At 38.4% G+C, this 26103-nt stretch overlaps 1 protein-coding gene across 2 annotated transcripts in view; it reads left to right on the top strand.

The window, feature by feature from the left end:
• KAT6B (lysine acetyltransferase 6B) overlaps positions 1-26103 on the top strand; it is a 178046-nt gene that overhangs the window by 105333 nt on the left and 46610 nt on the right. For both annotated transcript variants that reach the window (XM_040624814.1, XM_040624813.1), the window contains exons 4-8: positions 6817-6925; positions 18679-18794; positions 19035-19116; positions 21531-21663; positions 24418-25349. In XM_040624814.1, the coding sequence (XP_040480748.1) occupies positions 6817-6925; positions 18679-18794; positions 19035-19116; positions 21531-21663; positions 24418-25349 (1372 nt within the window). The remainder of the gene's footprint in view (positions 1-6816; positions 6926-18678; positions 18795-19034; positions 19117-21530; positions 21664-24417; positions 25350-26103) is intronic.

Below are 26103 nucleotides of genomic sequence, written 5' to 3'. Positions count from 1 at the left end.
TCTGCCCTCAGAATGGAGCTTTGATAGTTCAGTAAGTGAAACAAAATAGACAAATGATACAGAATATGCCAGGCAGTGATGAATGCTTTGCAGAGAAATACAGCAAGGCCTGGGGGATCGGGAGTGGTGCTGGTGGAATGCAATTTCAGAGAGAATGGTCAGGGATAAGCCTCTCTGATAAGGTGATATCTGAATGTGAGCTCCAATGGAAACGAAGGGGCCAGCTGTAGAAAAGTGGAAGAGCAAAGGGCTTGCCGTCAGCAGCCTGGGACCTTCTGTCTTGACAGCTGTGTGACCTTAGGGAGGCATTTAACTTACCTGTAAAACGGAGCCAGAAAAAGCTGCAGTCCTGTCTCATAGGGTTTGTGTTTGTCACTTGTGAGCACTTGAAGAAAGCATTTTGGTAAACAGCGAAGCATTACCTAAACTTGAGATTGCAGTACAAGATGGTAAAAGGGTACAATGTGAAGAGATGCATATGGACGAGCCTTAGAACCCTTCTATACAACACGCTTTGGAGTTAGCGAATTAAGTTGTCTGAGCTGAAGTGTAGAGAACACTCTCCAAAGATGAACTGCTTGATACTTGGGTAAAAAGGATTTATATTCATCTTCGTTTACTTTTGTGGTATTTACAATTTTATATTTGTTTGTGCTTTTCTTCCTTTGGCATCTTTTTCTTTGACCTTTCCTTTTATTAAATCAGGCCTCTTGGCTCTCAGTCGAGACATTTTCTATCCTGTTCTTTGACTCCCTGATGAATTCATTTAAAAAAACCATAACAACCCTCTGAGATTAATATTTATCATGGGGACTCACAGAGTCAAAGTCTTTTATAGAATAATTCTAAGCTCCACAACAATTCATTTGTGCCGATGTTTGTTAAGGACTTGAAGTTGTTTGTTTGTTCTTTTTATTTTTATGGCCAAAGTGAATTTTGCAATAATCAGAATATTTGTATAGAGCTTTACAGTGTACAAAGTACTTTCACACACTCACATTTTGGGCTTTAGCAACCCCAGAGCTAGACAACGTGGACACTACTGTGCCCTTTTACAAATGAGAACTGTGGCTGAGATCAGTATTTAAATCCAGATCTTACAATGGTACAGGTATGAATATATGAATGAAAAATGGTGAGCTGCATTTAACACTAGAAACTACTAAAATGGTATGTTTTTTAAGTAGATTCGAGAAAGTTCTAGATGACTCGAGGCGTGAATGCATATGGATAATGGAAAAGAGAGGGCTGTGTCCCTGATCATTGTGAGTGGAGATCATGGAGACAAAACCTCTTTTTGTGTCATTGTCAAAGAGGATGTGCACCTGGCTCCAAACTAGCATGAACTTTCATTTATTTTTCTCCACTTACTTAGACCGACAGGATTAATCAACATGTTTCCTTCAGGGCAGAAACAAAAGTAACCATAAGCAAATACAAAACTTCTCAAAATGAATGGTCTTGGAATTAAAGAATGTTTTCTCAGAAAAGGTTATTTAATTTTGAGGCTGAGGGTCCTGAAGACTTATTTTTAAATGTCTTTTAAGTATAATAGAATCAATAAAAAAATTAAAGCAGACTTGGGAAGACGCTCAGAGGTTATCCAGCTATGGAACCATTAGAATATGTGATCTGGAAAGGACCGTGGAAGGGTCCCGTGTCCCCAGCTTGTATGAGATTGCTTTGTCTTCTGTGACGTCCTCATCATCCTGGTCCAGCCTCTCCCGTGGTGGTTTCTGATTATAGGGGGCCTTCCAAAAATAATCCATTCTGTGAAGACTATATGATTCCACTTACATGAGGTACCTAGAATAATCAAATTCATGGAGACAGAAAGTAGAAGGGGGAAATAGGAAGTTAATGTTTAATGGGGACAGAGTTTTAGTTTGGGAAGATGAAAAAGTTCTGGAGATGAATAATGGTATTGGTTGTACAACAGTGTAAATATACTTAATGCCACTGAACTGTATACTTAAAAATGGTTAAGATGGTAGATTTTGTGTTATGTATATTTTACCACAATTAGAAAAATAAAGGAAGCAGGAAAAAACAATCCATTCAGTTTCTGGACATTTCTGTTGGAAAGTTTTAACTCCCTTTAGGATAAGCCCTACTCAAGTTTGGCACTCTGAAGCCATGAAGAACAAATCTAGCCCTTCCCGGGGATGAAGACATCCAGCCTGTTCCTTCCCAACAGTCTGTTCAAGGCTGACTAGCCCCAGTTCCTTCAGTGGGTCATCCTGTTGTGTTTTATTTTATACTTTATTTGAATCATTATGAGGGGGCGCCTGGGTGGCTCTGTTAAGCGTCTGCCTTTGGCTCTGGTCATGATCCCGGGAATCGAGCCCTGCATCCGACTCCCTGCTCCACCGGGAGCCTGCTTCTCCCTCTTCCTCTGCCTGCCGCTCCCTCTGCTTGTGCTCTCTCTGCCAAATAAATAAATAAAATCTTAAAAAAAAAAAAAAAAAAGAATTATCAGGATAAGGACCATACATTGTGATTGGCAGATTAGCCTTTTAAGTCTCTCTTAATCTGTTGGTTCTTACTCTGAATCTATTGCTCTCTCTCCTTGCTTGCTCACTCTGTCTCCCTTTTAATTTATTTGTTGAAGAAAACTGGGTCATTTGTCCTCAAGAGTGTTGGTAACTTGCATCCCTTTGCTGTACGGATTGACAAGTCCTCTGTCTTCTCTATTGCCTACTAATCATTAATTGGATTGAGATACTTTATTTTATAAACGCTTGTAATCCAGTTATATAATAATCCAATCCATTGTAGATCTTTTTCTAACAGTGGAGGGGGTACTATTTTACACCCACCCCCACTGTTTTGTTTAGAAAACTGCACACATGAAGAAAAATTGAAAAATAAAATGAACACCCATGTAACCTTTACATAGATTGACCAACCCTTAACACTGTTAATACATGTACAAATACACAGTTTTCCCCCCCTAGCATCTTTTGAGCTTAAGTTACAGACATCATGACACTTTACTCCAAAATATTTCAGCACATAATTGCCAATAACGAGGACATTCTCTCATATAAACCCAGTTGTGTTGACTGAAGAAGTTTATGTTCTACCCTGTTTGTATATTGTCTACTATCTAGTGTGTATTTCCCTAATTATCGAAATAATGTCCTTATTAGCTGTGAGTAAAGTTTTTTTAAAGATTTATTTATTTTAGAGAGAGAGTGTGCACACAAGGGTGGTGGGGCAGAGTCTTAAGCCTACTCCATACTGGGCGCTGAGCCTGAGATCAGGACCTGAGCTGAAACCCAGAGTTGGACCCTTAACTGACTGCACCACCCAGGCGTCCCAGGGTCAATTTTTTAAAAATCCAGAATCCATATACGAATCACAAATTGTATTTAGTTTTCAGGCCACTCCACTTTAGTTGCCTAAATCGGTTCAGCCCTGTAATTGGGTCTTATGTGACATTGACATTTTTCGAAGAGTCCAGGCCAGTTGTTTTCAGAATGTCCCTCCATTTGGATTTGCCCGATTGGTTCCTTATGGTTAGATTCAGGGTGAATAATTCCCGCAAGAATCCTGCATAGGCTGTGCTGAGTCCTTTAATGCCACACTTGGGAGACACATAATGTCAGTTTATCACATGCTGGTGATAGGTCTGATCACTTGGGTGAGGAGGTGTCTCCATTGTAAAGGTACCTTTTCACCATTGTAATTAATACATAATCTATAGGATAGTAGTGGTTGCTTTTAAAATCGTTTTTAAAATATGCCATTGGTCATGGCAGAAATTGGGTGGAAAAGATTATGAGCACATTAGTAAAGAGTTATTCCCACAGATGGAAAGATAATTTTAAATGTTTGTTTTTCTGAGAGGAGAGAAGTGGGGGGTGGGGGAATTAAGTTCTGAAGGTGAGAAATGGGCTTTAGTGAAGACAGACCTGTGTTTGAATCCCAGTTCCACAGTTGAACTTGGGGCAGCTTTAGAAAAGTTACCTCACTTCTCAGATCCTCTGTTTCCTCCCTAAAATGGGTATAATAATAAACATTCCTGGCAGGATTGTTGAGATGATTAAATGAGATAGTGTAACCTGGCAGCTACATGAGGACCACGGATTGCACGGGAGATGAGGAGAAGTTGCTTCCTGATCCGAGCTTGCAGAGTTTAAACCTATCCATCATGGGTGTTAATGCTTGAGATTAGTTTGAAATACTCAGTCACGTTGATAAAAAAAAAATGTGATCAACAGGTTAGGTGCCTTTATGAAATTTCAAAGAAAGTGGTTAAGAATTAGGAGATGTTTGGTTTCATTTTCAGACATCTTAAATATGATTTGTCTGTGGTGGACTTGTGTAGAATTGAATTGCCATTTATTTGGACCTCTTTCTGACTGCAGTCCATTTTAATCTATTACCAGGGATTATTTTTTGAAACAGTTTATATGAAGTCTGATTGAGAACAGTGAATCATAATAATTTTGTGACCCATTTACATGCATTACTGTAAAAGTTTCATTTCTTACAAGTGACAATTTTTTAAAGTTAATTAGACTCGGCTATACTGAGGTTAGCAAAAAGTGCTTTGAATTATCAATAATTCAGCAGGGCAGACATTTCTGTATAATGCAGTGGTTTTATAGAGTATTGTGAGATAGTTATCCCTAAAATAAATGGTTGTGAGCATACATCAGCGTGGTGGGGTTCACTTGAATGTAGCGTGAAGTGATAGCATCTATGCTTTCTATTATTGGGCAAAGTGTGGGACATCAGTCTTTCTGGCCATGAACTACTAGCAACCTTTGTCCTTTGTGTTACCTTTAGTTAAAAACGAAAAATGAGCATGAGTGCTGGCTGATGGCCATGTCTTTCTTACAGCTAAAATTCATCGGGGAAAGAAAAATGGGATTGCAGATTCAGATTTGTTTCATTGCATGAATGATATGTGACATTTTGTAAATTATTTATCACCGCAAGGATGGCAGCAATGGCTTGAGCATTGTTATATCAAATGAAAGCAGGAATCCCATTAGTACAAGGACTGGGTTTTAGCTAAAATCTATCAGGGGAATGTTGTCACTTTAAAACCAGATTGTTCTTTTAATTGCTATTTAAAGGAACAAAAGTGTTCCCAAGGTACTACAGTTGAGCAGTTGCAAGTAATAACTATGGATCCATAATTATGCAGTGCTGATTATCTGGCATTTAAAAAATTGTGGCTGGAGTCAGTGACCAATTTGTTGTAGCTTGTCTTTTTGGGTTTTTCTAGTACAAAGTGTTTCATATTCTGCTTTTTAACTGGGGCTACAAAAACACATTTGCATAGCTACTTCAGAAAGTAAAGGCTGTGCATATTAAAAGAACAAATTAAACTGAAAATAAGGGCAAGATAATGAACACTCACGTTGTAGGATGAAATTAACAATCATATTGAACATTTGACAAATCCTCAGTCATAAGCTGAATTCTGGTTTTTGATGACATGTTTTCACAGTGAACCAAGACATTTGTTGGAGCCTTATAACCATTTGAAATAGTATCTTAGAGATGAGGGTTTCTTCTCTTAACTAGCATATGTTTCTTCCATTTATTCAGTTAACATATATTTTGAGTGCCTACTGTGTATCAGGCAATGTATTAATTAGGCATTTGGGATAGAGTAGCTGAATAAATGAGGTTTATTCTCTGCTGATGTATATTTTAAAAGTTAGACCTTGCAAGATCTCATTTTTTAATTTACATTAAAAAAAATGTATGATTATGCTAACTTTTCTTGCCCTGAATTTTTGATTCATGAGATTCAAATATAAATACGTTATAGTTACATTCAGATGGCTAGAGACAACATGTGTGAAGGCTTGGAATATGCAATAAAATTTTAATTTTCATACAGTTTTGGCTGTTCAGAATAAATGTGACCAGATCTGTAGGCACAGTCAACTATTCATATGAATGGGAATATTAGCATTGCTGGTAGCCATAAATAACATTGGAGACACTGAGATGTATGCAGCCTTAATACATTGTTAAAAGCAATTTCCTCAGTGAGAGCTAAAGAGTACTAGGGGCTTAGACAAATGTTTTGTTGTTTCTTTTATTAAAGTGGGAATGTCAGAGATTGAGAGTTTATCTCCTTTGTGTGGCATGGTGCAGTTTACTTTTGAAGACCTTGGTGCCAGAAAGTCCTTGTCCATGATCTTTTGAGCTTCCCAAGTGGTCCTGCAGAATTTGAAAGTTCTTGCTTAGTTCTCTGTTGTTGTGTCACCTAAAAGCTTACCAATATATTATAGGTCAAAAAATTTAATAGATGAGTAATAGTAACCTGCACTAAAGCTTTTGATAGTTGAAATAACAACTAGATGATACTCATAAATTATAATACTGAATGGATGAGTCAATTTATTATAGGCCTATAAATTATGGAAACAATTGAGATTTCAAATGAATCTTTTTTTTTTTTTTTTTTAAGTAATCTCTATACCCAAGGTGGGGGCTCAAACTCGTGGCCTGGAGATCAAGGGTTGCATGCTGTCTGGACTGAGCCGGCCAGGCGCCCCCAAAAGAATCTTTAATAATGTTCATTTTAGGAAGGTTATATAATCTGTAAATGTCTTAGATTTCATTGGTTTAGCAAAAAGTACTTCTGAATCTTAAATGCATTATTCAGGTAATACTTTAGCATCAAATAATTAAAGAGATTTTTTTAAATTAGAAAATGTTGATTGGAATACCTTATTCAGCAGGTTTTTGTTGTTAAAGAAATATATAAGAAGCTTTGACTCTAATGTTTTGTTGTTAATTTTGAAGTGGAAAACTGACAGTATTTTTTCATTTTTATCATAGCCACGTGCTGATCCCATTCCAATATGTAGCTTCTGTTTGGGGACTAAAGAATCAAATCGTGAAAAGAAACCAGAAGAACTCCTCTCTTGTGCAGATTGTGGCAGTAGTGGTAAGTTGGTATTGTTTTGTGTGTGTGTGTGTGTGTGTGTGTGTGTGTGTGTGTACAGTGTCTCCTCCAGAACTGTTATTTGTATCTCTATCAAAACTGCATTTATTTTTTAAAGCAATTACTTGGTTATAGCGTAGTATTCAAATTTAAAAAGTAAGTTCAGGTAGCGGGGGAAGAAGAGTGAGTGTATTAGCAGTAACAAAGATATTATTTATGTTTATGTAATACTATATATTAATATTTATAATTAAGCTTTGATTTCATACCAGCATTGGTAATTCAGTATGGAGTATTTTACATTGCAGGTAAATCCAGTATAGAGAATTCTAAGTCTTCAAGCTGAATACGACTAGAATCACTTGTTTTCTATAACCCTCGGCCTCAATTTAAGAGATTCTTGAGTTGGAATATATAGTGTTTAAGGTCATGACACCTACTGGTGAAATGTAATATTTACAACCTAGCTCTGTGTGACTCTAAATGAAAGGGACAATGTTCTGGAAACTGCAATGACAGAATTTAGAATTCATCATGAAAAAATTCCAGTTGCCTAGGATAAGAGAGGAAAAGAGTGGTCAAATAGAAGGTGATGTTGAAATCAAGGATTTGCTGGGTGGGGACACTGGTTTGACCATTGGCAAATCGCAATATTTAAAATGCTGTCAAGATACTGGCACCTCTGCCTTTTTCTCAATCTAAGATTTTAAGACCATACCTTTAAAGTGGAAAAAAGTCAAATTGTGCTTACATTAAAAGAATTTGTCTTACCAAGCTGGTCTTCCTTCTTGCTAATCATGTGATAGTTGCCTAGGCTTTATATATGTAGGGTTTCTTTTTTTTTTTTTTTTTTTTAATATTTATTTATTTAAGTGAGAGAGAATGTGAGCAGGGGGAGGGGCAGAGGGAGCGGGAGGAGCGGACTTGCCCCTGAGCAGGGAGCCTGACTTGGGGCTCGATCCCAGGACCCTGGGATCATGACCTGAGCCAACACTGAGAGTGAGATGTTTAACCGTCTTGAGCCACCCAGGCGCCCCTATATATAGTTTTATATATAGCTATGTATATGTATACACACACACACACACACACACACACACAAAAGATTGAGTGGTAGTTAATTGGATTTTTAAAAAATAATCTCTTAGTGTTAATCTTTAAATTTTCTTCTCTCAGCCTACAGAAACTTCTTTCCTCCCAAAGTGTTATTTTAACATTCATAACCAAGTATTTCTCTAATTACAGTTAACTTTAAAAACAACAACAGTCTTGCAGAATACCATAGCATACCATCATTTAGGAAGTCAGTATAGTATAGTAGTTAAGGAAAATTCAAGAGCCAGCCATAGCCCAGTTCTTCTACTTTGAGTTAGTTACTTAACTATTTTGTGCCTTGATTTGCTCACTAGAAAAATAAGCTAATGGTAGCACCTACCTCTTGGATTTTGTGGGAGTTCAATGAGAGAACACAAGTAAATAGCCTAGCACAGGGTCTACAGCAACTATGGTAAGTGTGCTATAAATGTCAGCTATTGTCATTATTTGGCACATTTGATACTGTTCTTGATTGCTGCAAATAATTTCAAATCTTATCATCATTTTTGACAGCTGCTTGACGGTTGGTTAGAGGAAATGTTCATTCACTGGGGAATGACAGTGTTGTGTAATGATTCTTCCTCCTCCTATAAAGGTTTAACTGGATAAGCTCTATGTGGTTCTGCAGCTCTCAGGACCTGACTAGGAGGGGAGCCTTGGAAATAAGACATTTCAAACTCTGCCTGAGAAATGCATTCTGACAGTCTTTTTGATGGGCTTTACAGAGTCATTAAAATTCTTTACCTGCCCATGGTATCATAGATAGTGACGAAAGGGCATGGAAACATTATCTGTATGTTCAGTTTAATAAATTTCAATCCTACAGTCGCCCTGTTTTATCCTGGTGAGGTAGTCTCTCACTCATCAGGTCTGACTCTGGAGTTATCTTTTGGGTTTTCTTACGAGGTTCACTCTGAATGAATTACTCTTTTGTTTAACTGCCTGATCAGTTTAGTGGTGTGCACTTCTCTGGGGTTTACCCTTTGTGATTTTTAAGGTGGTACTTTAAAAACTACCTTCACTGTTTTACTTATTTATTTATTTTTTTGAGTATCTATTTGTCTGGGCTCCGAGACAGATTAAAAATGCACTTAAATGTGGGAAGAAAAGTTCCCTTCATATATTTCCTTACTTCTGAGACACTTACTTGAGTTGATAAGGAATTTGAGATCATTATCTACCAGATCATAACTTCAAGGCCTCCTTCACAAGGTATAAAGGTGTAATTCTAAACAAGTACATCTTAGATTTTCTGATGTAATCAATCTCCCTTCGTCTTTACCAGATTGAAAACCTGCCAGGGGAGAAGTTTGATCTCCTTTGTACTTTGAGGTCACCGAACTTTTTTTTTCCCCCTAAAGTTTCTTACTTTACCAGGGTATGTAGGTGTAATGTTATGTTTTCTCGTTTAACAAATGGAGAAGAATGGACTAAGGATACTGTCTTGGAAGGCTTATATAGCTTTGAGTCATTTTGTGAGCCAGTTCTCCTTTCCCACCTTCTTTCAGGTAGAAAAAGCCAGAGGCTTTGGAGTCAAGGTTTGGGTCATGGTGGAAATTCAAGCCCTGGGGGCATCATATCCCTTTGTTAACGACAGTGGGTGGCTGAGAGAGCTTCTCTGCACTCCACCATGGGATCTGGCTCAGTGTTGAGGTTCACTTAATGTTTCCTTGAATGTACTGTGCCAACCTGGATTTAGCTACTTTAGTCAAGAGAAAAAGCATTGTTCCTACCTCAGGGAGATGGACTGTAGACATTTAGTTTCTCTGGTAGATCAGATGAGTAGATTTATTACGTGCTACTCTTTAAATAAGACGAATCAAAATCAAATATAGTAGTTGTTTGGAGAGCTGGGGGGGGATTCTTACAGTTATAATGTTCTGTTGTGACACTTGATAATTAGAGGGGGAAGGTAATAAAATAGGCTGGCATGGCCCAACACTACCCTCTAATAATGGCAGAAGCCCCATGGTCATGGTCCAGTCCAGTTTCTCAAGTGGGAATTACAGAGTGGGTGGCACCCCTAGTTGGCCTTATGGAAATGGCCACTATCTCACACTCCAAAGAGTCCATTTGTTCTAGGACTGAATTGAAACTGTTTGTAATGATCAAAGGACTCTCTAATGTAAAATGTTTATGTGAAAAAAATACCCATAGCAGTATAAAACCAGAAATAGGAAATATAGATGGCAGCCCATAAGGAAGATCATTCTTAAATGTGTTTCCCATATGTGCCTGTTGGTTTGTAGTCGCCTGTGTCTGAAGTACCATTTGTATGATGTCACATTTAAACTCTGCTTAGATTTCATAGATGTGAGTAATAAATGTTTCCTTCTCCTTACATCATAAAGTAAGCCAATTAGAAATGTCTCTATTTTTAATGTGGCTTAGTGCTGCAAATGGGCAGTATTTTCTTTAACTGTGTTTTTCCTGCTGCAAGTTCCTTTGAAAAAATAATTCAGGTTTGCAGGTAGTAAAAATATGAGGTGAGGTGCAGAGTGCACAGAGCCCCAAATACAGTTTTCCAGGTTCCTGCCTGCCGGCTGTGTAACTGCACCTTTCATGCATCTGTAAAATGTCCAGGGTGACGTCTGCAGCCCTGCTCCATAGAGCTGTTGTGAGCATCCAGTGAGACCACGATACGAAGATTATCAATAACTCTAAAACATCACACAGGTGGTGAAGGATTATTCATTCTAACCACTAATATGAATGTGGGAATCATCAGATAGTTATATTCAGGTCTTTGGAAATGTTGGGCCTAGGAAGTGATTTTACTTGACTTTCATGGATCAGCCTACTTTGAAATTAACACTGTTATATTCTCTTTGCCTCATTAAGACCAAATTATCTTTAATTAGCTTCACATAAGTATTAGATATTATACCAAATGAAATTTTGTGTCTGCTGCTCAGATTGCTGGGTGGTTAAATCTTACTTACAGATGAGTTGTATGCATGCGTGTTTTCAAATTAGCAAATCTACGATAAGTGTACAGTTCAAAATTACAGCATCATTCTAAGTGGAAGCTTGTTGAAACCGGCGGCAGAGAGGGGCTGCTGTGGTGCAGCTGGGAAGGTAAGGCAAACACCTTCATACAGCAAAGGGAACGGAAGCTGTGGCGCCAGACTCCAGTCTGCCCTCAGGACACCTGACGTCTCTGCGGGGTTTGTCTTTATATGTGTGTCAACCCTGAACAAAACTGGCCTGCTGTCTGCTCCCAGAGTCAGCTGGTAGGTGTGGTATGCAGATAAATAGGTATATTTACAAAATCACTAGTTTCTTAAGGTCACTGTGCGAAAATGCCTCGGGGGTTGGTTGTCTAGTTACCCAGCTTCACGCTGTGTAGACAAGGCTTGAATGAGCAGGTTGGGAGGGAGACCCTTGACTAGAGAGAAACTTAAAGATGGAATCCAAAGAGGAATACATAGGTCAAGGAAGGAAGGATTGGTGAGCCCCACCTTCCAATAGTCTGCACTGGACTGACCATCCAAGCGGAGAAACAGGAAGCAGAAACCTTGCGCCCGGTCTTTTATTTCACTGAAATTGTGCAGGTCGGGATTACCAGTGACGTGCATGTGGCAAAATTTAAAGGTCACTTTTCAGTCCGTATCAGACTCTAGCGTACATCTTTCAGTTCACACCAGATAGTCCCCAGCCCTATTTGGCCTGTGGAAAATCTCTTTCCTTAACCATTCTTTTCCTGTGGCTTCTGTGATCCCATATTCTCTGTGTGTTCTATCATCACTTCCTTTCACACATGTTTTGTTTGCTCCTTTGTCTCTCTCCATCCCCTAAATGTTTCTTCAGGCTTCTGTCCTTAGCCCTGTGTTTCTTACTCTGCCTCATAGCTTCCCCTGAGCTCCAGATCCTTAGATGTAAATGCCTTCAGAATTTCTCCACTTGGACGCCCCATAGGCTTCTCAGAGTTAAGTATCCCAAACAGCCTGTCAACCTTGCAGTACGTCTGCCGCCCCAAAACAGCGAACACTGCAGTAACAGTAGAAATCTCAGCAAACTAACCTCTTTCTTCTCCTTAGGGATTTCCAGTTTCAGCAAATGGCACCCCACTGGCCACTCATTTCCACAAGCCATCCTCTGTCCTGTCTCTCACACCAAGAAATCACCAAAAATATATTGATTGTATGTCCTAATCTATATCCCACATCCTCAATATATCCACACACTCCTACCAGAACCACTCAGATCTGCTGTTACAATAACCTAAATCTAATCTTGACCCTCTTTCCCCTCATCCATTTTCCATGCTGCAGGCTAAGTGAATTTTTTAAACTTCAAAATCTATTCGCAGATTTATTTTAGTGGCTACCAATTACCCTTAGGAAAAATTCAAATTCTTGAATATAGCCCCCAAACCCTCTTCTGGCTGGGCTCCTGTTAACTCTATTCTGCATCACAACCCCCCCCCCCCCAATATTGTGCACACTGGTAATACTGCACCTTTCCTCTGTGAATGCGCCATGTCCCCCTCTCCCTCAGCACATGCTAGCTTCTCCCACCTTTTCCCATCTAATGCCACTCATCCTATGGGTTTCTTCTTTAGGAAGCCCTTCCTCTGATCTCCTGCTAGATTCATCTATATCTCTGAACCAGCCTTGTCAGACATTGATTCTAATTCTTAATTTAATGTGTCTCTTTCCTGCTAGACTGTATGATCTGAAATGTTTGTCCTTTTCCTTATGGCATCTCAGATGGACAGATGATTGGTCAGATAGCCAGTCTGAGGCACCCAATGTCAGAGTGTTCATTAGTTTTCCATTTCTGCTATAGCCAATTACCACAGTTGTTGACGGAACTCACTTCCTTGTGTTTGTAGGACCAAGATCCCCATTTTCTTTCCTTCCTTCTTTCCTTTATTTTTTTAAACAAATGCTTGTATATATCATTTCAGAAAGTCATCTCCTTATAAAGATAGCAAAGTTATATTCCAAGATAATGTTTCTTGACATTTAGAAAAAAACACACAAGATAGATAAAATGGGATCTAATCCAGTAGAGGTAAATAAAAAATGTCCAAAGAATTTACCTCTCTGCTCCTCAGGAACCCAGTCTGGATTTCTTCCCTGATGCTGCTGTGAATGTGCTTTCTCAACTCAGGATCAATCACCAGAGGCTCTCTGTATCATCTCCCTCCATACATTTGGGAAGCTCTTTCACCATGAAGCTAATGTGAATATTATGTGTGTGTATGTATGTTTGTATGTATATATATTTTAAATTTTAATTCCATGTAGTTAACGTACAGTGTTATGTTAGTTTCAGGTGTACAATATAGTGAGTCAACAACTCAGTGACTCAGTGCTCTATCAAGATAAGTGTACTCTTAATCCCCTTCACCTATTTCACCCATCCCCCACCCACCTCCCCTCTGGTAACCATCTGTTTGTTCTGTATATAGTTAAGAGTCTATTTTTGGCTTGTCTGTCTTTATTCCCCCCCCCCCTTTGTTTCTTAAATTCCACATAGGAATGAAATCATATGGTATTTGTCATTCTCTGACTGACTGATTTCACTTAGCATTATACTCTCTAGATCTGTCCATATCATTGCAAATGGCAAGATTTCATTCTTTTTTATGGCTGAATAATACTCCAACACACACACACACACCTTTATCCATTCATCTGCAGTGGACACTTAGGCTGCTTCCATAATTTGGCTGTTGTGAATAATGCTGCTATAAACATCAGGGTGCAGATATCCTTTTGAATTAGTGTTTTGATTCTTTGGGTAAATGCACAATAGTGCAATTACTGGATCATATGGTGGTTCTATTTTTAATTTTTTGAGGAATCTCCATACTGTTTTCCACAGTGGCTGCACCAGTTAGCATTCCCACAAACAGTGCACAAGGGTTCTTTTTTCTCCACATCTTCACCAACACTTGTTGTTTCTTGTGTTTTTTATTTTAGCCATTCTGACAGGTGTGAAGTGATACCTCATGTAGTTTTGATTTGCATTTCCCTGAGAAGTGATGAGCATCTTTTCATGTAACTGCTGGCCATCTGTATGTTGTCTTTGGAGAAATGTCTGTTCATGTCTTCTGCCCATTTTTAATTGGATTATTTGTTTTTTGGGTGTTGAGTTTTATAAGTTCTTTATATGTTTTGGATACTAACCCTTTATCTGATATGTCTTTTGCAAATATCTTCTCCCATTCAGTAGCTTGTCTTTTAGTGCCGTTGATTGATTCCTTCGCTGTGCAGAAGCTTTTTATTTTCATTTAGTCCCGGTGGCTTAATTTTGCTTATATTTCCCTTGCCTCAGGAAACACATCTAGAAAAAAGTTGCTACAGCCAGTGTCAGAGAAGGTGCTGCCTGTGCTTTCTTCTAGGGTTTGTATGGTTTCAGGCCTCACATTTAGGTCCTTAATCCATTTTGAGCTTATTTTTGTCAGTGGTGTAAGAAAGTGGACCAGCTTCATTCTTTTGCATGGAGCTGTCCAGTTTTCCCAGCACCATTTGTTGAGGAAACTGTCTTTTTCTTATTGCATATTGTTGCCTCCTTTGTCGATGATCAATTGACCATATAATTGTGGGTTTGTTTCTGGGCTTTTTTTCCTGTTCCATTGATCTATGTGTCTGTTTTTGTGCCAGTACCGTACTGTTTTCATTACTGCAGGCTTGTAGTATAACTAATCTAGAATTGTGATACCTCCAGGTTTGTTTCTCTTTTATAAGATTGCTTTGGCCATTCAGGATCTTTTATGGTTCCATACAGATTTTAGGATTGTTTGTTCTAGTTCTGGGAAAAAATGCTCTTGGTATTTTGATAGGAATTGCGTTAAATCTGTAGATTGCTTTGGGTTATATGGACATTTTAACAATATTTGTTCCCCAACCCACGAGCATGGAATATCTTTCCATTTCTTTGCATCGTCTTGAATTTCTTTCATTGATGTTTTATAGTTTTCAGAGTATAGGTCTTTCACCTCCTTGGTTAAGTTTATTTTTGGTTCAGTTGTAAATGGGATTGTTTTCTTTTTTCTTTTTTTTTTTTTTACCTTTTTTTTTTTTTTTAAGATTTTATTTTATTTATTCATTCAACAGAGATAGAGACAGCCAGCGAGAGAGGGAACACAAGCAGGGGGAGTGGGAGAGGAAGAAGCAGGCTCATAGCGGAAGAGCCTGATGTGGGGCTCGATCCCAGAACGCCGGGATCACGCCCTGAGCCGAAGGCAGACGCTTAACCGCTGTGCCACCCAGGCGCCCCATAAATGGGATTGTTTTCTTAATTTCTCTTTCTGCTGGTTCATTATTGGCATATAGAAATGCAACAGATTCCTGTAGATTGATTTTTGTATCCCGTGACTTCATTTAACTCATTTATTAGTGCTAGTAGTTTTAGGGGGGAGTTTTTGGGTTTTCTATATAGACTATCATGTCATCTACAAATAGTGAAAGTGTTACTTTTTTCTTACCAATTGGACGCCTTTATTCCTTTTTCTTGTCTGATTGCTGTGACTAGGACTTCCAGTACTCTGTTGAATAAAAGTGATGAGAGTAGATATTCTTGTCTTATTCTTGATGTTAAGGATAAAGCTTTCAGTTTTTGTTTTTAAGATTTTATTTATTTATTTTTTAAGTAAACTCTCTCCCCAACATGGGGCTCAGATTTCATGGCCCTGTGACCGAGAGTTGCATGCCTCACTGACTGAGCCAGCCAGGCACCCCTAAAGCCTCACTGAGTATGATGTTAGCTGTGCCAAGACCCCAGTTTCTTGCTGGCTGTTAGGTGAATGACATTCCCTGCTTCTAAAGGCCACTCATATTTCATGGTTTCTGGTCTCTCTCCCATCTTCAAAGCTAACAAAGCTGGGTGGAGTCTTTCACATCCTCCCTTTTTCATCTCTTTTTACTAACCCATCTGGAAAAGATTCTCTGCTTTTAAGTACTCATGATTAGATTGGCTCTACCCAGATGACCCAGGATAATTTTCTTGTCTTAAGGTCGTACCCTTAGTCATACCTGCAAAGTCCTGTTTAACGTTTCAGGTAATATAGATACAGGTTACAGGGATTATGGCATAGACATCTTTGGGGGGCATTATTCTGTCTACTACAGAACCTATGTTTTTTTTTTTCTCCCACAGTATTTCCTCCAAAAATTATTTTTACTGGTTTGTGGTTTCATTGGTACTTGTTTAATTTTAAACAGTATTCCTTTGGTTTAGTTAGATAAAACTACTGTAAGCGACTAGTGCTTCATATGTGTTTGTAATAAGAATGAATGAGTGAATAAATACATATTATGCTCTCAGATCTGACAAACTGCACGTCACAAAAGTAAAACTCCAGAAAGACAAACCACCACAAATTGTGTCAGCAGAGAGATCCTACATTTTAGAGGGAGTTGTTGAGTTTATGGAATGGTTAAATGGGAGGTAAGGAATTTCATTATCAGTAGCATTTTTGTTCTTTATCTGATTACTGTAATTGTGTAGTGCTATATCAAGACTCAGTTACAGTCTTCTGTGTTAATTTAAAGTGGTCGTGAGAAAATAAAATGGCAATGTTTCTTCATCCCTCAGCATCCTTTACAGAGTCATAGAAATTTAGAGCTGGAAGGGATCTATGGCCAATTCTCTTGAGCTAAATAAAGGTAAGATTGCTGCCTAAAGGAAAGATAGGCTGAAGATTTTAGAATTTGACAAGGTAGCTTAAATGGTAGTTTAGAGATATAATGCTGCTTAAAGTGAGAGAAAGTGGTAAGAGGAAGAATATTCCTTGCTTTTGATTGACAGTTGCTGAAGATCCATTAATTTTCAAAATGTGCAATTATTAGAGTATTTTCCATAGGATCTCTGTGAGAATAAATAGTAAACTATAATAGGATGTGAATTACCTTAGTTACTGAATATTAAACTACAGAGTACAAAAGCAGATTTAAACGTAGAAAAAAATTTAGTGCATGAAATTGAGGTCATATGTGCTAGTGATGTATGACTTACAGGAAGTAATAAAAAGGGGGAAAAGAGAAGTAAATGGTATACTTTTAAGCTGATGGGACCTATTTTAAGGGTGGAATTTAAATTGCTGTTCTTTAAAACTTGAGTTCTTACCCCCTAACTATATAAGCGGCCAAGGGTGGGGGAACCTTGATCAAAGTAGATCTCTCCCCTCCCCCTTCAGAGTATTCTTCTTAAAGTAGACCAGCAAGCTGTCTTTATTTGCTGTTCCTGAACAGAAAGAGGTGATTGATACCATTTTTATATATTCCAACTACCTCCCCCTGTACTACTCATTTGAATGAGAGGAGCCCTTACAAAAGAATGGTGTCACAGGTTAAATGCATCTGCCTGGGTGTCTCTGCAGCCTGAGGTTGTAATCTTATGACAACATTTTATTTGCTCAACATCTTAAATACAGATGTTTGGGGTTTTTTTTTTTTTAACTCAGGAATAGTGTGCTTTTATTAACGGTATTGATGATTGATTTTGAATGTTTTTACTTCAAAAAGCCAACTCTCCTAGTGGGTGGAATTTTATGAAGCACCTGTTAAGCTTTAGGGAGGAGGACCTTTTTGGCAGAAACCCAAAATACATATTTAAACAATGAGCCTGCCAAAGTCAGGAAATTATAAAACAGTTTTGAAATTGCAGAATCTGCTTTTTTTATTACCCTCAGGTTTCTTTTGCAGCTTGGTTATAAGTTCTTTCACATGGGATTTACTAATGTTCTTACTATTTTAAGACCAGATTTAGAAAAATAAAATCAAGTTTAGAGATCTCAGGTCTGTGTGATAAAAGACCATCACATTTTAAACTGAACTGTCTTCCAAAGAATGTAGGTTCACACTCCCTAAGCCTTTTGGAGGAATCTGTGACTCAGTGTAGCCTGGGTGGCTTCCTTGAATGGCGTTGCCCCTCAGGATCTCCACTTTTCCTCCGTGATGTGAGCGAAGCTAGATGAAAAGTATGCCCAAAACAGTGTGAAAAAGCTGGACACTCAAAAAAATGGGGGAATCCTGCTGGGGGTGTTGCTTCTTGGCATATTCCATTTGACCTGGATCTGCCAACTTCTTAACTCTCAAATTCATGATTTCTGCCTCTACTTCCAAAATTTAAATTCAGGGACCCAGGGGCAAGGTGGCAACAGTATCATCTTTGTATATCCCAGCAATGGGATATTCGCTGTAGAATTTTTTTTTTTTTTTGCATTTGCAATTGTATTGTTAAGCAGCCCGTTTTTTTATTTAGCTGTCATTTTAAGTTTTATGATTTCATTACACAGACCAGGAATTATTTGAACTTCATACTCTCCTCACAGTCCAGCAAACCGGCAAACTTTGCGTAAATGGTGGTTGATGAGGAGGGCCAGGGCAGGAAGGAGATGCGCCGAAGGCACAGGAATGAGAACATGGTTGGAGCACACGTTATCTTCAAGGTCTCCAAGACTTGTGATGGGAACTGGTATAAATTGCCCAAATTTCTCTTAGGGAAACATTTGTATAGTCACTCAGTTATATACAGGGGGGGGAAGAAAGGCAGAAAGGGAAGTAGACTCTCTGATCTTTTTTGTGTTTTCAAGTTCTTCAGGTCGTTAACTGACATTATCACTCTCTATTAAGTATGAGGGAATGAGAGTTGAAAAAAATCTAAAGCCACATTCCCATAAAGCAATTTGCTTTTTGTTCTTCTAGGACACCCGTCCTGTTTGAAATTTTGTCCTGAACTAACAACAAACGTAAAGGCCTTAAGGTGGCAGTGTATTGAATGCAAGACGTGCAGTGCATGTAGAATCCAAGGCAAAAATGCGGTGAGTACGGCCTTCAGTAGTCCACCTCCAGGTAAATGGCGAGCTTTCAGTGTTAAGATTTTTCATCTTTGTAGACTGTTGCTATTTTCAAAGATTTAAACACAGGAGATACCAGATTTCAGCAGAGATTGTGCTACCCCTCCATTATATTTTATTATTGTTCATCAGATAAGATAAGAATTTGTGACCTTTTATAGCTGATTTCAGTCTTAATTAACTCTCTAATATGTTATCTTACAGGATAATATGCTTTTTTGTGACTCCTGTGATAGAGGATTCCATATGGAGTGCTGTGACCCCCCACTTTCCAGAATGCCAAAAGGTGAACTTTTAAACCATAGTAAAAATGTGTTTTATTACATACTCATTAGCCTTGTCCAGCCCAGAGGTATACAGATTCCATGAGCTTTATCCATCCCTCCCACCTTCCTTATTCCTGTGGGTTTGGCACAGGTTGTGAACAGAGGAGTGTAAAAGCTTTTAGTTTTCGGGTAATGTATATAATAAAGACTCTAATTCAGACACAGGGATAAAGAAGAGCATTCCTCTCCCAAAACCATTCCCTTATTAGAATAAATTTAGATTAGGTAGGTCAGAAGTTCAGAACATTCTCCATATTATTCAGTACTGTGGTCAGAGGTGAGAAATTACATATTTTCCATAATGGTTGTAATGATGTCTCCAAAGTCCTACGACATGAGCATCTGAACTATTTTATCTGGATATATCCATATGACATATGGATTTTTGTCTTTTATTTGTTGTGTAAGTAAGCCTAGCTCAGCCTCCTTTTCCTCATCTTATAATACATTAAACATTAAAAATAACTGTTCCTTTACAAAATTTATCCATTTCTTATTGTGGAAGATTTAGTAAATACAGATTGACAAAAAGGCGTATGAAGAATAATCAGAAATTCCTTCCCAGTTCCCTACACACTTTTTAAAAAAGAAATGGGACATTCTATACATGTTGTAATCTTATGTCTTTTCCATCTTTATGATACTAACATCCCCATATCATTAAATGTTCTCCTAAACAGTTTTTAATGAGTGCAGAGAACTCCATAGTATAGAGAGGGGTTACACACCCAGTGACTGTGGGCCATAGGTAGGCTTTGTTGAGAAAACATACATCTATGTTAAGACTTCTCTAAATGCATTATAGGCGAGCTGGTACAATATTTTTAAAATTTTGAATTTGCGTCCTTTAGGTGGAGTATGCATGTTCAAACTTGCTCCAATCTCACTCCTCCCTCTTGTCTTGAATTCCAGCTTGCTTCAGTCACATGCATTATCCCTGGGTGGTTCCTGAACATAACTTGATTTTGCAACCCCATGTATAAACAAACCATAACTTATTTAACCAATCCCCTATGGTGGACATTACAAATGTTTTCAATTTTTTCCATCCACAATTATTTCCTTAAGATAAATTCCTAGGGGAGGAATTGCTGGATCAAAGGCTATGTACATGAAAAGTTGTATCAGTTTTCAGACCGACCACCAGTGTGTGAGAATACCTGTTTCCCTGTATTATGCCCAACACTCACCGTTACTATATTTCATTAAGCCTAGACACATTTTTTTTAAATTGGATGCTTTTTATAGTCAGTAGTGTCTCAGACTCAGTGAAATACAATGCTATTATTTAAAATTTTTACCAGTTTGATAATAGAAAAAAAGATGTCTGATAATTTTTTACTTTAAGCAGTGAGACTGAAAGCATTTTGTGTTTGGTTATTGGCTGTTTGTATATCATCTTTGTAAAATGCTTGTTTTTACCCATTAATCATTTTTCTCTTGGTGTTTTCACCTTTTTCTTACTGATTTGTAGAAGCTCTTTATAATTTTATGTAGTCCAATCTGTGAATCTTTGTCTTTATGGCTTCAGTCTTAAATGCCAGTCATGCTAAATTAAATAAATATCCATATATTTTTCCTGATACTTGTAACATTTAATTTGTCACAATATTCATCTGCCCAGAATTTATTTTTAAAAAGGATAAGAAGTAATTATTTTCCTTCCGTATAGATGGCTGTTTGTTCTATCACCACTTCACTGAGTCATTTCATCCTTTCCCCACTGACTTGAAATATGACCTTTTGATATGCTCAACTTTTCTATAGGCTTTAGTTGTTTTGGTCTAAAAGTTCTTGTCCAGTTACCTATTTCCCTATGCCAGACGTATAGTTTTAATTATTGCAGCTCCAGAGTACTTAAAAATTCTGTTTTAATTCAAAAATTATTTTTTATACTGATTCTTTCTTTCTTTCTTTCTTTCTTTCTTTCTTTCTTTCTTTCTTTCTTTCTTTCTTTCTTTCTGTGTGGAAGATTTCCAGAAAGAAATAAAACAATTTTTTTTCCCCGAAATTCCAAAAACCAATTGACTTGAAAATGTGTCCCTCTATTCGAAAGATATATCTGACAGGATTGGGTTTTCCTGTGTGTTTATGTGGTGGAGGGAGGTTTGGTGACATGTTGCAAAAAGCCTCACAGAAGGGTTTGGAGATAGGGGCAGCCCTCTCATCACCTTGACCCCGGGGGGGTGGAAATGGAAATTAACCTTTAATGACGGCTCCCTGAGGAGGATGACACAAGGGAATGACCTACCTTCTGGAATAAAGTTCTGCATACAGGCACCCTTGGGCAGCTTATTTCAGCTGCAGTTTATATTTAATATCTTCTCCTAAAATGAAACATTAAAATATTTTTCTCATATATATATTAATTCAGGGATGTGGATTTGCCAAGTCTGCAGACCAAAGAAAAAGGGAAGAAAACTGCTTCATGAGAAAGCTGCACAAATAAAACGACGATATGCAAAACCCATTGGACGACCGAAAAATAAATTAAAGCAACGATTGTTGTAGGTTGAGATCTTATCAAAAGAAATCTTTTATGTTGTGCTTTAAAATATAGGCGATTGTAACCCCCTTAGATTCCATTAACTTTTTAGCATCATTTTATAAACTCACGGGTTGAGGAATAGTTCTCCTTTTGCATAAGCTGTGGAAATTTTTTGAAAATAACATTTTTAATTACAATTGGCATTTGGGGATCTTCTGTTGGCAGTATCTGATGCAGCAGGATGGAAGCAGAATGTAAGAATTGGAAACAATCATTCTGCCTACTTTATTACTGGCTAAGCATTAGAAAAGCTTAATTATATAAATATTTTTATGGGGATTTTAAAACGAGAGGGATTTATTCACATCCATGAGTGAGTTCTCTTTTGTCACCCCAGATAGCATTTTAGAAAAAAGTACTTCTCTTTGCTGGTGCTAATTTAGTATTACAGCATTTAAGATCCCTTATATGAAATAGGAGCCCCTGAGAAACCTGTAAATGACTGTTCTCATGTTTGCACACACAGAGTTAGACAGAACCATTTGATCTGTGCACATGTGTGCAGACATACATATGAAATAGTATGTTCGCGGTGGCCTGCACGGGTACTATGATAATCTCGTTTCTACTAGCCTGTGTCAGTATAGTTGCCATTAAGGCCCAGTAGAGCATTATTTAGCAGGAGTTTAACTTAGAGAAGTAGAGGAGAGATAAGGGGAGAAATGGATGGGTTTTTTTAAACCTTTGGAATATAGAATTGACTATCAATTCAAATAGGGAGTTGCATATCTAAAGGAGTTCTATCAATAAAACCATCACCCGCCTCTCTAAGCTTCATGAAAGGGTCATTGTGCTGTAGAAATGAACAGATGCTCTGCACACACTGTGAACAAAACACCAGATATCTTACTTACTTGCTACTCTCCCCCTAATTTTATCTGAAGCAGTTCACTACCTTACCTACTCTCAGAAAAACCTATCTTCTCCTGCACCTCTGTTTCCCAGCGGAGAAGTAGAAAATGCACATTCCTTTATAGAGTTTTTTTATGAAAGCCCTTTAACTGGTGGACATTTTTAAATGGAATTTTTGTTAATTTCTCGAGGCAAACATGAAACATTTATGAATAAAATCTTTCATATTAGCATCATTTGAAGTAGAAATTATATGTTTTTGCATTCATCCTGTGTAAGCATTGTTCTCAAAATGGGACTGTATCCTCAGGGCCCAATTAAAAAAACCAAATTAGGATATAAACTTTCTAAACAAAGGACACAGCTGAAAATTGCATCTGGCACCAGTCCTAACTTTTTGTTTGTCCAAAATTGTCCTTTGAGCTTAGGAATTTTTAAGACGGTCTAGGGAGTTTTCCTTTTTACATGCTTTATAAGCATCTTATCCTTTCTGGGCAATCGATTCCAGATACAGTCCAAATGCAGCATTCTAATGGGAAACATTTTAGCTCGGATGATTGCTTATTGGTAACCCTCACTGTGACACTAGAGATCTCCAGTGTTAACCTGATTCGGCTGTATCACTGGTGTTGGGCAGAGCTCCTGGCGGCGGAGCTGCCTCACGTGAGCCCAGGAGCTCGCCCAGTTGCTCTGCACCAGAATCCGCTGCAGCTGACTGCTGAAATTGTTCATTAGTGTACAGGATGACCACTAAAATGTGCTCTTCTATTTGTAATTAAGATATTTTTATAATGGAATATCATATCATTTTCAGGCTTCCATTTCTTCATTATGAGCCTTCAGCTAAATTGATAATTTTTAAAGTGCATTCTTGGGCCCCAGCACTGCCATAATTCACATGCAAATGTTTCTATTGTATAAAATTCTGCTGCAAAATGGGTAGCTTTCCAAGCCCTAGCCTGAGGTGAAGGCAGGCAGCTGCTGTTGTTCTAAGCAGCTGTGGTTGTAGAGTGGCCTCTGGTCTCTATTGACCACACAGCTGGATGGGCAGGACCAGCCTCAAATGAGCTGAAGTAGTGTATAAAGATTCTGATGCCAAGTATCTGATAATGACCATGGTTAATGTGCTGCTTCTTCACCAGACTTTCCATGTCATGTCTGACCCGCTGTAGCTTTTCTTTAATCATTTCTTCAGTTTTTGCTATTGTTGTCCTTTTTTCAGCAATATTTTATGCTGTAATTAATTGTCTCCTCTACTTAGAGAGTATTATTGGTTATCTTATCATCCTAAGCATAAACTGCCGAGAGGAAGAGGATATCTTCAGTGTTTTCTTTAACAACAACAAAGTACTAATTTATAGACTTACTCAAATTCTATTTATATAAATTTTCCAATTGAGTTAAAATTGCTTCTCACTAGAGATTAGATGAGCTTATTCTTTCACTTCTAGATAATGCTTAACGACTTATGTCCTTTAATACTTTTTAAAAGACATAGGAAATCATAATGACTTGTGACCACACAGGGGCTACCATTTTTATTTAAGTATAATGAAAGCATTGCATGTTCTTTGAGTTGCTTCAAAAATTGTCTTACTTCTATTGCCCCTGGGTCCACGTGGCTTCTTCCAGTCCTCCTGGAAGGGCCCTGGGAGAATCACGACATGCACATGTAGTGGCCACTTCCCGTTTGAACAGAGAAACACCAAATGGAGGTGCACACACAGACACAGTTCTTAGGGTTGCAGTTCAGCTCTTAAGTTTAAGCACATTGAATGCATCTAGTTGCTATAAATTTGTTTTAGATACCTTTATAATTCTATTATTAAATGCTGATACTATTCTCTAAATTTTTGCCTAGGTCTGTAACCAGTGATGAAGGATCCATGAATGCATTCACAGGAAGGGGGTCACCTGGTAGGGGTCAAAAGACTAAAGTCTGTACCACACCTTCATCTGGTCATGCTGCATCTGGGAAGGACTCAAGCAGCAGATTGGCTGTTACAGACCCCACTCGGCCTGGTGCCACCACCAAAATCACCACCACCTCCACCTACATTTCTGCCTCTACACTTAAAGTTAACAAGAAAACCAAAGGGCTCATTGATGGCCTTACTAAGTTTTTTACACCATCACCTGATGGTCGCAGATCACGAGGTGAAATAATAGACTTTTCAAAGCACTATCGTCCAAGGAAAAAGGTCTCTCAGAAACAGTCATGCACTTCTCATGTGTTGGCTACAGGTACCACACAAAAGCTAAAACCTCCACCTTCTTCACTTCCACCCCCAACCCCCATCTCTGGTCAGAGCCCCAGTTCACAAAAGTCCAGCACCTCCACTTCTTCTACCTCTCCCCAGAGTTCTTCTAGCCAGTCCAGTGTGCCCTCCTTTAGCAGTCTGACTAAGAACAGCCAGCTGAAGGCACTCTTTGATGGACTCTCTCATATCTATACCACTCAGGGACAGTCTCGAAAAAAGGGACACCCAAGTTATGCACCACCCAAACGTATGCGTCGTAAAACTGAATTATCTTCCACGGCAAAATCTAAAGCCCATTTCTTTGGAAAAAGAGATATTAGAAGTAGGTTTATTGCTCACTCCTCCTCCTCTAGCTGGGGGATGGCTAGAGGACGTATTTTTAAAGCAATTGCTCACTTCAAGCGAACAACTTTCCTTAAAAAGCACAGGATGCTAGGCAGATTAAAATATAAAGTGACCCCTCAGATGGGGACCCCCTCACCAGGGAAGGGGAGCTTGACAGACGGAAGGATTAAACCTGATCAGGATGATGGTAAGCAAAAGGTCAAAGCTCCAACCAAACCTGCGTCCCGTCCCTTTCTCCCCAACCCCGAAAAAAATAAATCAATCAATTCCTATTTGTCACATAGGTCTTAGCTATTTCTCTTGTTCTCACTTCACTTTCATACAGAAGCAGTGAAACTTTGACCTTTTTCTAATGCTGACTAAACCTCCAAAATGTTGTTTTTTTTCCAACTAATACTCTCCCACCTTTTATTATTTATTTCCATCCGTAGTGACACTAGGACCCCCAGATGCCTCCATAGTGTTGCTTCTGGCTTTGTAGTCCCGCATGAGTAGCCACTGTCACGCTTCTGCCATGTCCTCCGCCATGCCGCCCCCTCAGCCACGGCGCCGCTTGCTTCCGTGCCGTCAGTGCTTCCCGCAGGGGGGGTTCAGCTCCTCATTTCCGCTCCCTCTGCTCCATTGCTTTCTCATGACCAAGTTCATCCTGCTTCCTTCTCCACAAAGCCTGATCTGTGATTCTGTGAAGTGTGCTTTTGGGTGTGAGTGTGTCTGTGTGTATATTCACCGTAGGGAGAAAACGGATTTCATGATTTCATTTAACAAATTGGCCCGTTACATTTGCTACCCTTTATAAAACCAAAAAAAAAAAAAAAAAACCAAAAAACAAAAATGTGTCATTTCGACAAAGCGGTAGTTTGTTTGTTTTTTTTAATCTCAAAAGGGATAATGGGAATTCTATAACTAAACATTGATATAACTTCTAATCTCGGTTGAAAAAT

Source organism: Ursus maritimus, unplaced genomic scaffold (assembly GCF_017311325.1).
Source record: "Ursus maritimus isolate PB19 unplaced genomic scaffold, ASM1731132v1 scaffold_7, whole genome shotgun sequence".
Lineage (NCBI taxonomy): Eukaryota > Metazoa > Chordata > Mammalia > Carnivora > Ursidae > Ursus > Ursus maritimus.
Note: the sequence above shows the minus strand (reverse complement) of the source record. Positions and strands in the feature narration are given on the sequence as shown.